At 35.8% G+C, this 11488-nt stretch overlaps 2 protein-coding genes across 5 annotated transcripts in view; one reads left to right on the top strand and one right to left on the bottom strand.

Moving 5' to 3' along the window:
• The window catches only part of LOC107100229 (carcinoembryonic antigen-related cell adhesion molecule 5-like), a 12803-nt gene extending 8093 nt beyond the window's left edge, over positions 1 to 4710 (top strand). The window contains exons 7-14 of one of the 4 annotated variants that reach the window (XM_015398641.1): positions 17 to 143; positions 233 to 508; positions 624 to 875; positions 989 to 1264; positions 1693 to 1944; positions 2076 to 2357; positions 3775 to 4029; positions 4150 to 4710. In XM_015398641.1, the coding sequence (XP_015254127.1) occupies positions 17 to 143; positions 233 to 508; positions 624 to 875; positions 989 to 1264; positions 1693 to 1944; positions 2076 to 2357; positions 3775 to 4029; positions 4150 to 4238 (1809 nt within the window). In that variant the 3' untranslated portion in view covers positions 4239 to 4710. The remainder of the gene's footprint in view (positions 1 to 16; positions 144 to 232; positions 509 to 623; positions 876 to 988; positions 1265 to 1692; positions 1945 to 2075; positions 2358 to 3774; positions 4030 to 4149) is intronic. The other 3 variants (XM_015398644.1, XM_015398642.1, XM_015398643.1) reach the window with 3 other exon arrangements.
• A 2089-nt stretch (positions 4711 to 6799) lies between these two features.
• Positions 6800 to 11470, bottom strand: pafah1b3 (platelet activating factor acetylhydrolase 1b catalytic subunit 3). Its single transcript, XM_015398638.1, has 5 exons — positions 11047 to 11470; positions 10720 to 10809; positions 9791 to 9907; positions 9488 to 9610; positions 6800 to 8425 (listed from the first exon to the last, which is right to left on the bottom strand). The coding sequence occupies exons 1-5, from the start codon at positions 11125 to 11127 to the stop codon at positions 8165 to 8167; spliced, it is 672 nt and encodes a 223-aa protein (XP_015254124.1). The 5' UTR covers positions 11128 to 11470; the 3' UTR covers positions 6800 to 8164.
• Between the last annotated feature and the right edge of the window lie 18 nt (positions 11471 to 11488).

Genomic DNA, 11488 nt, shown 5'->3' on the forward strand with positions numbered 1-11488 from the left:
CTTTAATGATTTTCTGGTTTCCAACATGTCTGAGTATATGACACCTGCTCTCACAGCAGAGATGAGCGGGGAGTACATCTGTATGGCCTTCAACCGCATCACTGGCAAAAACAGTACTGCTAGCACAATGCTTACTGTTATTGGTGAGACTCGTATTGTTTGGACTTCTTTTTTCTCTCACAAACCCATAAGAACTTTTCTAACTTTATATGTTTTCCATGTTTCTTTTTAGATCCAATAACAAATGTTCAAGTAGAAGATCATATGAATCATCCAGTTGAAGGTCATCCACATGATTTAACCTGCAGTGTAAATGGAACTGTTGACCATATCTACTGGATGAAAAATAACGAAAAAATGTATCCAGACAATAGAACCCTGTTTCTAATGGATAACATGACTGTAAGGTTCATGAACATCCAACGAAATGATACTGGGCACTACCAGTGTATGGCTATTAATGCACTAGGGAATATGACCAGCAGTCCTATGATGCTCATTGTCAACTGTAAGTATATATATATATATATATATATATATATTTGTGTTTTTTTTGTGCTATGAACTGAGTTATTTTTAAGTTGTCAAAGCATTTTTGCTTAATTTTGTTGCAATGTTTTCAGATGGACCAGAGATGCCAACCATCATGGGACCAAGAGTGGCACCGACAGAAGACAGTGTTACCCTCACATGCTGGGCAAAATCTGTTCCACCAAGTTCCTTCAAGTGGTTCTTTAATGATTATCTGGTTTCCAACATGTCTAAGTATATGACACCTGCTCTCACAGTAGAGATGAGTGGGGAGTACATCTGTATGGCCTTCAACAGCATCACTGGCAAAAACAGCACTGCCAGCACAATGCTTACTGTTATTGGTGAGACAGCTCTGATGGTGGTTTTTATGTTGATGTAAAATATGCTTGACTGGCATCATTAATCAAATGGGAAGAAAAGTCTTTAACTATTGTGTGTCCTGCTTCCTTTTCAGATCCAATTGAAAAAGTTACAATAGACACATCAAATTCCTGGGCTTTGGAAGGTTATTCATATGAAATGATATGTGATGTAACTGGAACTGTTGGTCATATTTACTGGATGAAAAATGGTGAAAAGCTTCATCCAGACAACAGCATTGTTTTCTCTATGGACAACAAGACAATCATGTTCAAGCCATTGGATCGTCATGATGCCGGACACTACCAATGTATGGCCGTCAATAGTTTTGGAAACATGACCAGCACAGCTTACATGCTTTCTGTCAATTGTAAGTGTAAACATTTTATAATTCACAAGATAAAGAGTTTAAAATGTTTTTTTTTTTTTTTTCTGTTCTACATAATTGAAATTTAAAGACAGTTGAAACCAGATGTTTACATACACTGTTTAAAAAGACATATAATGCTTCTTCCTTACTATGTGGCAGTGTATAAACCTTGTTTCTTTTCAGGTCAATAAGGAATAAAAAAAAGTATTATTATAAATAAATGTATTTTCTAAATGTCAGAATAATGAGAGGGAATGGTTTTTACTTTTAGATTACAAAAATATAGTATTGATTTATTGTCAGTTATAAAAAGGTTGGAGTTTTTTTTACAGTGTATGTAAATATCAAATTCTAGAATTAAATCTTTGCTATTTTGACATGCTGGGAGGGGGAAAAAAAGTACAACTGAACTTGCTGATGTTTTGCAGTTGGACCAGATAGACCTGTTATTTATGGGTCAGAATTTGGAGAAAAAGGACGTGATGTTGTCTTTAACTGCTCTGCCACATCGATGCCACCTAGTACATATACATGGTGGTTCAATGGTTCATTTGCTGCCAATACTTCAGAGTTCACAGCTGGGCCTCTGTTTTATAACATGAGTGGCAAATACACGTGTATGGCCCACAATCAAGCGACAGGAAAGAACAGCACCAACTCTATCATGCTCACAGTCATAGGTAATAAATCTTGCATTGAAGTTTTAAAAATTAGAAAAAGACATTTTAAAAATCATTAGTTTTATTTGACAAAATATCCTTGTTTGTGCCACATATCAATCCTACCTTTTAACCTTGTCTTTTGTTTATAGAGGCAATAGAGTCAGTGATGATCCAAAGCAACACAACTCCTATAAACAATGAAAACTTTACCCTCACGTGTCACATTGTTGGGCCCTATGACACCATCTACTGGATGAAAGATGATATGAAACTCGACATGAATGTCTCTGACACAGACTCATCCATGTACACAGTTGACAACATGCTGCATTTCACCCCATTGGCAATAGACAATAATGGGACCTATCAGTGTGTGGCTACCAATCGGGCCGCTCATCATAAGAGTCCTCCATATACGCTTCTTGTAAACTGTAGGTACCAGAAGAAGAGTGATTTTACAAAAATGTAGAAATAAGAGGGTCTTTTACAGGGGTGGGAATTGAGAAGACTGCCTTCAATATATTTTATTCATGTAAGGGTTAAACATTACTCAATTAAAAGTAGAGAACATATTAAGAATCTGTGAACTTGACTAGGAGTGTTCAATCAGATTATTACTTTTTTATTGGGCAATCCTTCTGATATGTAGGATCTAGTACTTATATTAATACCAACAACACATAATGTACAGATAATTAAATAAATCACAACATTAAAAAATACATTTGGGGAGAAGAAACGCACATGTCTAAATATCAATTTTCCACTACATAAAACTTTTATAACGAACACTTACACAACATGCTACAACAGTAGGATCACTCAACCACTAAATGACAAAGAAATGTTCAGTAAAAAGAAAATAGCAAAAATAATAGGAAGGCTTGATTCTAAAGTAGAAAGTTTCCTCAGATTCGTATGTGTCCTCTGCATCTTTGGTTAAAACATTCTTAATTTTTAATTAACTGAAGGGGGGTAGAGTAGAGAGCAATGCTTGTCAACTAACAGTAGGGTTAATTTCTTACAAAATACACTATAAAAAAAGAAGTTAAGATAAAAGTATGATGCAGTTAACAAATACTTGTAGAAATGCATTTTGCCTTTCAAAAATAAACTTAAGTAAATTTAACTTGGCAAAGGTTACCATTTACTACTACATTTAAAAGTCCATTTTAGGTATTTCTTTACTTTACAAAATGTGCACCCTTTTTAGCTTTAGAACTGATTGAATTATGTTAAAAAGGTGCTAGAAACCCTAGTATTATTCAGTTACTCTCAAATAGTGGGATGCATGTTTATGATCCAAATCTAATGTTCTACAAAACCCTAAAGAAGCTTTAGTAGATTCATAAAAATGTGATTGTGGAGCCTATGGGAGTAGGCTACATTAAACCTTGTGTCAGGTTCAGCACCAGCTGTTTTGTTTTTTTGTTTTTTCATTGTGGATCACTTTGTTGAAAGCAGCCACAGCGGATTGGTAAACTTCTCTCATAAATGGATGGAAATAGTCAGCAATAATATGTAAGAAAACTGGCAGATTTAAATTACATTCCAATACTACTGAGCAAATTTTGCCAAGTGACATCCTAAATCATTAGTACAAAGGAGGATGGATTAATGTAATTTACATTAAATTCTGACCCTTATATCTGCAGCCAATCTGCTTTAAGTGCTATCTGTTTTACCTTCATAAAATAAATACAGCATACCTATGTTTTTTTAAAGTGTTTATTTTAGTTTTCAAAAAATGCACATTCTGGATTATTTGGGAATTTTCATGTAAAAAACTAAATCACAATATCAATCAACAGTACATAACTCTGACGGACTTCTTCTTGTTGTTTGCAGATGGTCCTTTGAATGTGACAATCTCTGGTCCAGACACAGCAAAAGATGGCGCATCTGTGTCTCTGATATGCTCTGCTGATTCACAGCCTGAGTGTGACTTCCACTGGTTCTTAGATAATCAAACCACACCCTATATGAATGGATCTGTAATCAATTTCACTGCAACTAGAGGGCATACAGGGAAATACATATGCATTGCAACAAACCCAGTGACAAACATCACAATGATGCAAAGCAAAGATTTTGCTATTGCAGGTGAGTCAATCTATTATGAGTTCATTTTAATTACACTTTAGACAATTGTTAAAATAAATGCCAAAAAAATGTGAGAGTTCGACAATATAATTAATTTTTTGCTGATTTTGTGTTGATCAGATCATGCTTCTGCAATCTGCATCCAAGGCAAAGGAGCTCTGCTGCTACTGGGCCTGTATCCCTTCCTTGCCCACTTTCTGTTTCTCTGAGTCCTGCCTTCCTGCAGTTCACTTGCCCGTCCCCATGCAGTCTTCAACAAAAATCTCATCATAACTACCACAATAATACACTATACTCTATAGTTTTTCAGCTAAAGTATATAATCATTTACAAAACATGTCAGTTTCTCTTGTGATATCACTGTTCTCCCTTCTATCCTTGGTTAAAGTATGTTAGCTATATTATAAGGCCATTTTACAATAGTCCAGAGTGCAATTTTTTAAATAACCTGCAAATCCCTCTATAGAAATTATATTTTCAAACTTTTCTTAGTTAAACAACATGTTATTTAAACTGTATTTAAATCCAGAAACATATATTTAATTGTTTTTACTTGCTAATCAAGAAAGAAAGCTGAATTATTGATTACATGGACTTTATTGAGGAATACATATATTTTGTGGTAACATTTATTTGTGTGTAAACTTTTATGAGCACTTTGATTAAAATGTAAAATCTGAATAAAAAAAGGTTACAAATAAAGACATGATATGATCATTACAAGTCTATTGCTTCAATATATGCTGGCATAGTAGGAAGGACTGTTGCTCAAATAGGTTGAGACCAAACGTACTCTTTCTGCTTTGGATGGTTCCTTTTTCTTTGCTTGTTTTTCGATTTACCTTGGAGATAAAAAAAAAAAAAAAAAAGTCAAAGAAAATAGATTTTAGATTCCTATAAAATCTATAAGTTTGAACTGGATTATTTTTGCGCGTCTACACATTGGTAAACTCACGTTTCTCCGTGTTGCATGGGCAAACTGCATTCTCCGAGTCCTTTCTTGTTGTGGAATAACCTGTATGTGGAATAGCAAAAAGAAAATGGGGTCGAATAATGTACATTGTTATATGCGGTCTCAGTCTTCCATGAGATTTCTTTCACCTTTGCAGCTGCAGTGTCTTTTGTTGTGTCTTCGGTTTCTATTCAGTGTTATTATTCGGCGTCCCTGAGGAGAAGCTACAGCACAGATACAACTTTTAGAAAGATAATAAAAAGAAAATATAAACTAAAAAGAAATTGACATTTAAGTTTTGTATTAAATAAAATCAAGCCACCATACCATCAGTTTTTGCCCTTGCAATCAGAGACTGATCACTATTCTCAGGTGCACCTATCAAGATAATAACAGAAATAAAGCCTCATAACATCTCACTATTATAAGTCACAAAAATTGTTAATTTTACAAGTATTTTATATTATATATTGCTACCTTTGCCACAGTCAATGAGAAGGAGCAGTGCGAGTCCAAGCAGCAAAATCAGCTTTGGCCCCATGTTGGAGTGAAGTCCGATTGTCAGGTTGTTCAATAAAGAAATCCAGTTCGTGCACCAACTATTGTGAAATGTAAGCTGTCTGTCCCCCCCTGGCTCCTTATAAAGGTTGGCAGTTTGTCCTTATATCACATCCGTAGCACATTCATGCCTTACCAGCAGGATGAAACATGTACCCACCCTTCACTCTTGAGAATGGACATGAACACTTGCCAAGAAATCTTATCTCGGTTTGAGTCACAGCTTGTAGTCAGAAAAAAATAGAAAACTGATCTGAAACAGCCCTCTGGACCTTTTAACAGAATAATGAACCTTTTATCATATTGCTTCTATTTTTTATATTAAAATCTCCAATTTCAAATCCATTTCTGTATGTTTTTCTACCATCTTTTCAGTTTTAAGAAGCGGTTCAAAGCCTTCTTTGAAAGATGAATCGCTGGCATACATTATAATATTTAGGTATTCTTGAGAAAGAGGTGACTAAAATCCTTCTATATTTCAAAATCTTTTGGGTATTAATATCTTAATAATGTAGATTGAACCTGTAATCAGTCCAAGGTGTGAACATTTTGTATAACCAAGTCACTGAAAATCTCAGCTGGAACTATTTTAGTGTACACCTCTTCTGGCTTTATCCATATGCTGAACATTTTGCTCAACCTTATTTAAAAAGCAACTCTTTCAGATTGAATTAATAGCATTTGAAAGCACAGAGTGTTAAATATTATCAGACAAGATGCTTTATGTAAACCACACAATTGTGTTGTTTTTTTCCTGGACAGCTGGTTATGGTTCACAAACATCCTCTGACGAACCTGAGACACATTCAGCTGGATTTATAATTGAATAAAATTATCCTCAGCTGTTTGTCATTTCTATTCTAAACAGAATTTTAGAATAGAGCTCAACATTACAGGCTTTAATATTTTACCAGCACTGCTATAGAGATGATTTGCTCATATCAAGTTTATCGTGAAGTTTTGTTAGATGTGAGCCCAAAGGACTTGTTCTCCCTCCTTAGGTTTCAGAAGTTGCAATGCCTCTTCATTGCGTTCCGGGGGGAAAAAAAAACAACAAAAAACTGTGCGTTCTATGTGGAGTTAAGGTGTGTGTGTTCTATTGTGGAGTTAAGGTGTGCGTGTGTGTGTACTCTTGCTGAACCCACCGGCTAGTAATAAATCTTAGCCATCGAAACACAGTGCAGCTTTGCTTCAGTGGCAGTCATTATGTTGAAAAAACAAAAAGATCAGATAAAAATCAGTTGGGTGACACCAAAAAAGTCTTGTTTAGAAATTTAATGCATTTCTTTCATCACTTGCACAATTACTCATCCTGGACCATTTCAAGTTTCCGTGGTACTTTCCCTTTCCAAACAGCTCCCAAGCATCATAGTGTAAAAGCGTATTTTCATGGGCGAGTGAGCCTTTATGTTGCAGAAAAGTTCACATTTGAAGCACAAGCAACTGGATAAATCTAATACATTGATGATCACAACAAATACACAGTCACTAACATGGAAATCTACTGCCGCTACAATAGGTGGGGAAGAAAATGATATAAAGATATAAAGGCAAAGAGGTAAGATGACATAATGTAAAATGAACCGGTAAGCTATTTTCCACATAGACAAAGACAGCTTTTTGTTCATTGGACTTAATGTATACAAAAGAAAATTAAAATTACAATAAAGACACAGTTTTGTAAGGAAAATAATAGTCCTGAATTAGCATTATGAATGATCGGTTTCCAGTTTGTTTCTGTGAAGACTTCATTAAAAGATTCCCAGGTAACTATAGGAAAAGCCATATCTTATATTTCTTGCACCACCTCAGCTTTTCATACTACTAAGATCCAAAATAAATCCATAGAAAAAGAAGAACCCAAAGAAAAGGGAAATAAAAAGAAAAGTCAAACAAGAGGGGTAGTTGTTTCTAGTGTGCATGCATATTCTGGCACAAATCCCAAGATTTATGGATCATTTTGCAACTGGATAATGCTCCAGTTCTGTCAGGAAGGCAGTGTAGTAGTGAAATACTTCATAAGTTCATCAGAAAATTACATTATTCTCCAAAGGTTTATGAGAGGGCTCATAAAACAAAAGGGATGAGATATGCAACACTTCATGAAGACGAAGTGTATTTTTTGTATTTAATACATTGCAGAGTGATGGTTTGACCTGGAGAGTGATTTCATTAAACTGGACAATCTAATCATACTTCTAAGCTTTATTTTCAGAGAAACTAAATGTGTGAGCTGATCTAATGTCATTTACCTTTGGTGTCACATGAACCCTAGAGATGCCATCATGTTTGTCTGGTCACTTTGTAACAGTGGAACTTATCGATTTCATGCCAAAAACCTTAAAGGGGTCAGATACAAAGCTAAAGGGGTTCAAAACGGACATTCTCTCTAAAGCACAACACATCTCATCTTTTTATCATAAACACAAAAAAAAAAACTCATGGTCCATTTATCAATAACAGTGGTCACCAACCCTGATTATAGAGAAGGCTTATACAGATTAAATGAAGCCCTTTAATAAGCTGATACTATTCAACGTCCAAAGCTTTATAAAGGTCCGGGCAACTGTCTCTGCAAACAGGGACGAAGACCACTGTGGTAGTGTAGGTTTCTAAACTCCATACTCAGTTCTCTGCTGGTTTTTCTAACAGGGACTTAATCTGAGCATGCAGGGGTTCACACACAGCCTGATATCCGTGAGCGGTCAGGTGAAGGTAGTCGTACATCTCCTGATGGGAGATGCTACCATCCGAGAGGACAAAACCTGGATCCACGTTAAAGAAGGAGGCATGGGAGAGAGACGACAAGGCATCCTGGACTAGCTTGTTCACTTCGGCGTTTCGCTCTCGTAGAGGATTTGGCATCCTACCTCTGGGCAGTAAACCCTGCAAGAGAGATGTGTAATGTCAGATTAATTTTATTCTACCATTTCTCTATTATTAGCATCAAAAATGGTGTGAAAGAGTTCAAAGTAATTAATTTGAAATCTCAGATAAACTTTGCTTATCAGATGAAAAGGTATATTTATTTCTAGTATTATGAAATGTGATGGAATCATAAGGAAAGTTGATTACATTAATATTTTTTCACCAGACCTCTGAAATCGTCCCACAGTCATTAAACGAAAGCTTTCAACTTAACCCTGTAGAGTAGACATTAGCACTGAAGCAGCTCATTTCATAAAAAATTCAAGATGGTCATCCTGCTAAAAGCCAAAGACTCTTTCTATGTCCTAAAGGTACCAGTCAATATCCAGACCCCTAAGCAAATGGTAATCTTAAACTAAAAAGACAAATTCAAAATCATACATAAACCATCTATTTTACCTGACAGTGACTGATATATTCAACAAAGAAAATATGGGAAAAGAAACAGCTGTCTATGCTGTGCAGTGAGAAATATATTATGAACAACAGCCAGGGAAATGATAGTTAAAGCAGATTCCACAAAGTATTGACTGATGGGGTTTGACAAATGCTTTCAAACCTTTTCAGATTGTTTTTAAAAGGACTTTAAAACCTCATTTCCATTCACTCCCGGTGGTCTTCCAATAAAACACACTGTCTTTCAATATGTTCTGCAGTTTCAGTGTGGTGAAGAGTGAAATAGTTCACAGGAAATTAATACTATTTGAAAAGCAACGTCCTTGACCAAATTATATGAAAAAAAAACAACAACAAAAAAAAACTTATGAGGTCTGAAAGCTTATCAGTGATGCATTACGGTATTATACTAAGTTCCTCTCTGCAAAACATGTCCAGCACTAAAGAACAATGTTATCTTACTGACACTGATGTCTTTAGTAATGAGAAAGCTGAGATGTCACTAAAAGGGTGAGAAAATATGCATAGTTTGATGGTTCTGTGAACTTCATTTTTTTCTTTTCCAGTGACATGCAGGTAACTTGCTTAGCGCTCCATTAAATGCATTTATCCAGATGAACTTACAAGCACAAGCGTGTGGGCATGGGGCAGCTTGTTGTGAATAACTTGGACAATTGCCATGATACCACCAGCAATCTGTGCAGCTGTGTGACCGTGATTGTTCGTGCCAACCCAAAGCACTACAACCTGCAGCAACAAAAATAAGAGACAGGAAACAGAAGTCTGACAGCTTGTCACATAGAACATGGTGTCATTATACCTGGAGCTTGAAAATTAGCACCGACCGAGCTGAATACAATCAGTCTCTTGTGTGCAAAAAAAAAAAAAAGCAAGCTCATGTTTTTCTCTACTGGAAGCATGTTAAACCTTTGGGCTGATGTTATCCAGTTCTCCGTTGCTTATCCTCCACAGCACATGTTGTGTTGCATCTCCTCCAATTCCGAAGTTAAGGCAATGGAGAGGAGAGAACAACTGTCGCCATATCTGCAAAAAAAAAAGAAACATAAATGTTTCAATATGAAGCTAACACTGACCTAATCCGGTAGACAGGATGTGATTATGGAAAAGGATATTTATCAATAGATACATTTAACTACCTGTATGTTCTTTTATCTATGCACCACTTAGTTTATGGTACTTAAACCAAACTGGAGAGGGATTGTTTATAAGTTCCAGCAATGTGAGACATGCATTTATTTTGTTATACCGTCATATGCCATTTAAAAAGAAAAAAAATATAACTACAAAATCCTTTCAAGGGTTTCTACTGCAACTGTTCTCAGTTGTTTATTATCGTTTTGTTTTTTCTTCCTTTGGCTTGACTTTTGTAGAATAAGCATTGCGTTGTTTGGGGAAATCAGGTGACTAGTTAAAAGCCTGCAGACTTGTACCGTTTGCTTTTCTGCTCGATTTTATATCACAGTCCAACTATACTTCAATCTTTGCACAAATAAACTGCATTTGTCTTAATTTGGCACGACAGTCGTCTTTGTCTTCTTGTCAAATAACTCATTAAGCACCACAATTAGCTATAACATTCCTGGCTTTAGGCAGGGATCTTGCAATCATTGCACTTCATTATTGTACTATTTAAACTGTACTGTTAAACGTGTTCATTAGCATCTCCATTGTTTATTTCCTTTTGCCTCTTTGACCCCATATTGTAAGACAGCAGCCTGTTAGTGAAGTATTCAATTAAATTACAAAAAAAGGAGAAAAGAGTGTTACACATTTCTTGATTTCCTTTTTGTTTTCTTTCAATTTAAGACCAAACTATGCAAGAATGTGCGTCTTACCCCAAACTGATGCATAAGCTGAACAAGAGAGTCTCCCACAAAGATAACATCAGGTTCTCTGTCTTTGGTCTCAGAAACAAATCGGACATGCTAAAAGAGAAAAAGATGTTAAAACTTAAAAAACGGCAACCATCAGGAGTCTGAATGGTAAATGATTGGAATAGGAGTATGATAGATGAAAAAAATAAGTCAAAAAACTAATAAACATGGCTAAGATACATAATAATTAAAGTTCTAGCATTTCTTTTCATTAAAATTGACCCATGTGCATACAGTCGGGTCGCATAATTTAACCAATCCACACGATGGTCACGTTGTGTCACATACCTGGGACATCCACCGTCCATCTCCCTGAGTATCTTCACAGGGAGTGGGTGTGGCGGCTGGGTTTGAGGCTTCTGCGCTCATATTTTTGGCTTTACCTGACTTGGAACGAGGTCACGTAGCCTTTTGTTGATGTTGTGTCAACAGAACGCAAACCAATCAGCTAACAGCCTGTCGCTCAGTTTGATAAATAAATCAGGGTTGGGGCTGACAGAGTTAGCCACAATAGCTAGCTTTTTAGGTGGAGACCAAATGATGCAGCTTAAAACTGAAAAGACCAGGTGCTGAATTATGCAAAAACTGTTGTGTGAAGAGTGGAAAATGTAAGAGCTTCAAATGAGAGTTACAGTCGGAAATATTCATGTAAAAAAGGCTATCATTAAATCCAAAATATCGATATCTTCCTATTCCTTTACAGGAAGTGCTTTTTTTTAGTGAGTGTGTG

The sequence above is a fragment of the Cyprinodon variegatus genome, unplaced genomic scaffold (assembly GCF_000732505.1).
Source record: "Cyprinodon variegatus isolate N-32 unplaced genomic scaffold, C_variegatus-1.0 Scaffold946, whole genome shotgun sequence".
NCBI classification, from domain to species: Eukaryota; Metazoa; Chordata; class Actinopteri; order Cyprinodontiformes; family Cyprinodontidae; genus Cyprinodon; species Cyprinodon variegatus.

Coding starts and splice junctions, on each gene's coding strand:
- pafah1b3 (XM_015398638.1), bottom strand. CDS start 11,127: ATGAGCGCAGAAGCCTCAAACCCAGCCGCCACACCCACTCCCTGTGAA. Junction 10,810..11,046: donor ATGGACGGTGGATGTCCCAG/GTATGTGACACA, acceptor TTTCTCTTTTAG/CATGTCCGATTTGTTTCTGA. Junction 8,426..9,487: donor ATGCCCACACGCTTGTGCTT/GTAAGTTCATCT, acceptor TCTCTCTTGCAG/GGTTTACTGCCCAGAGGTAG.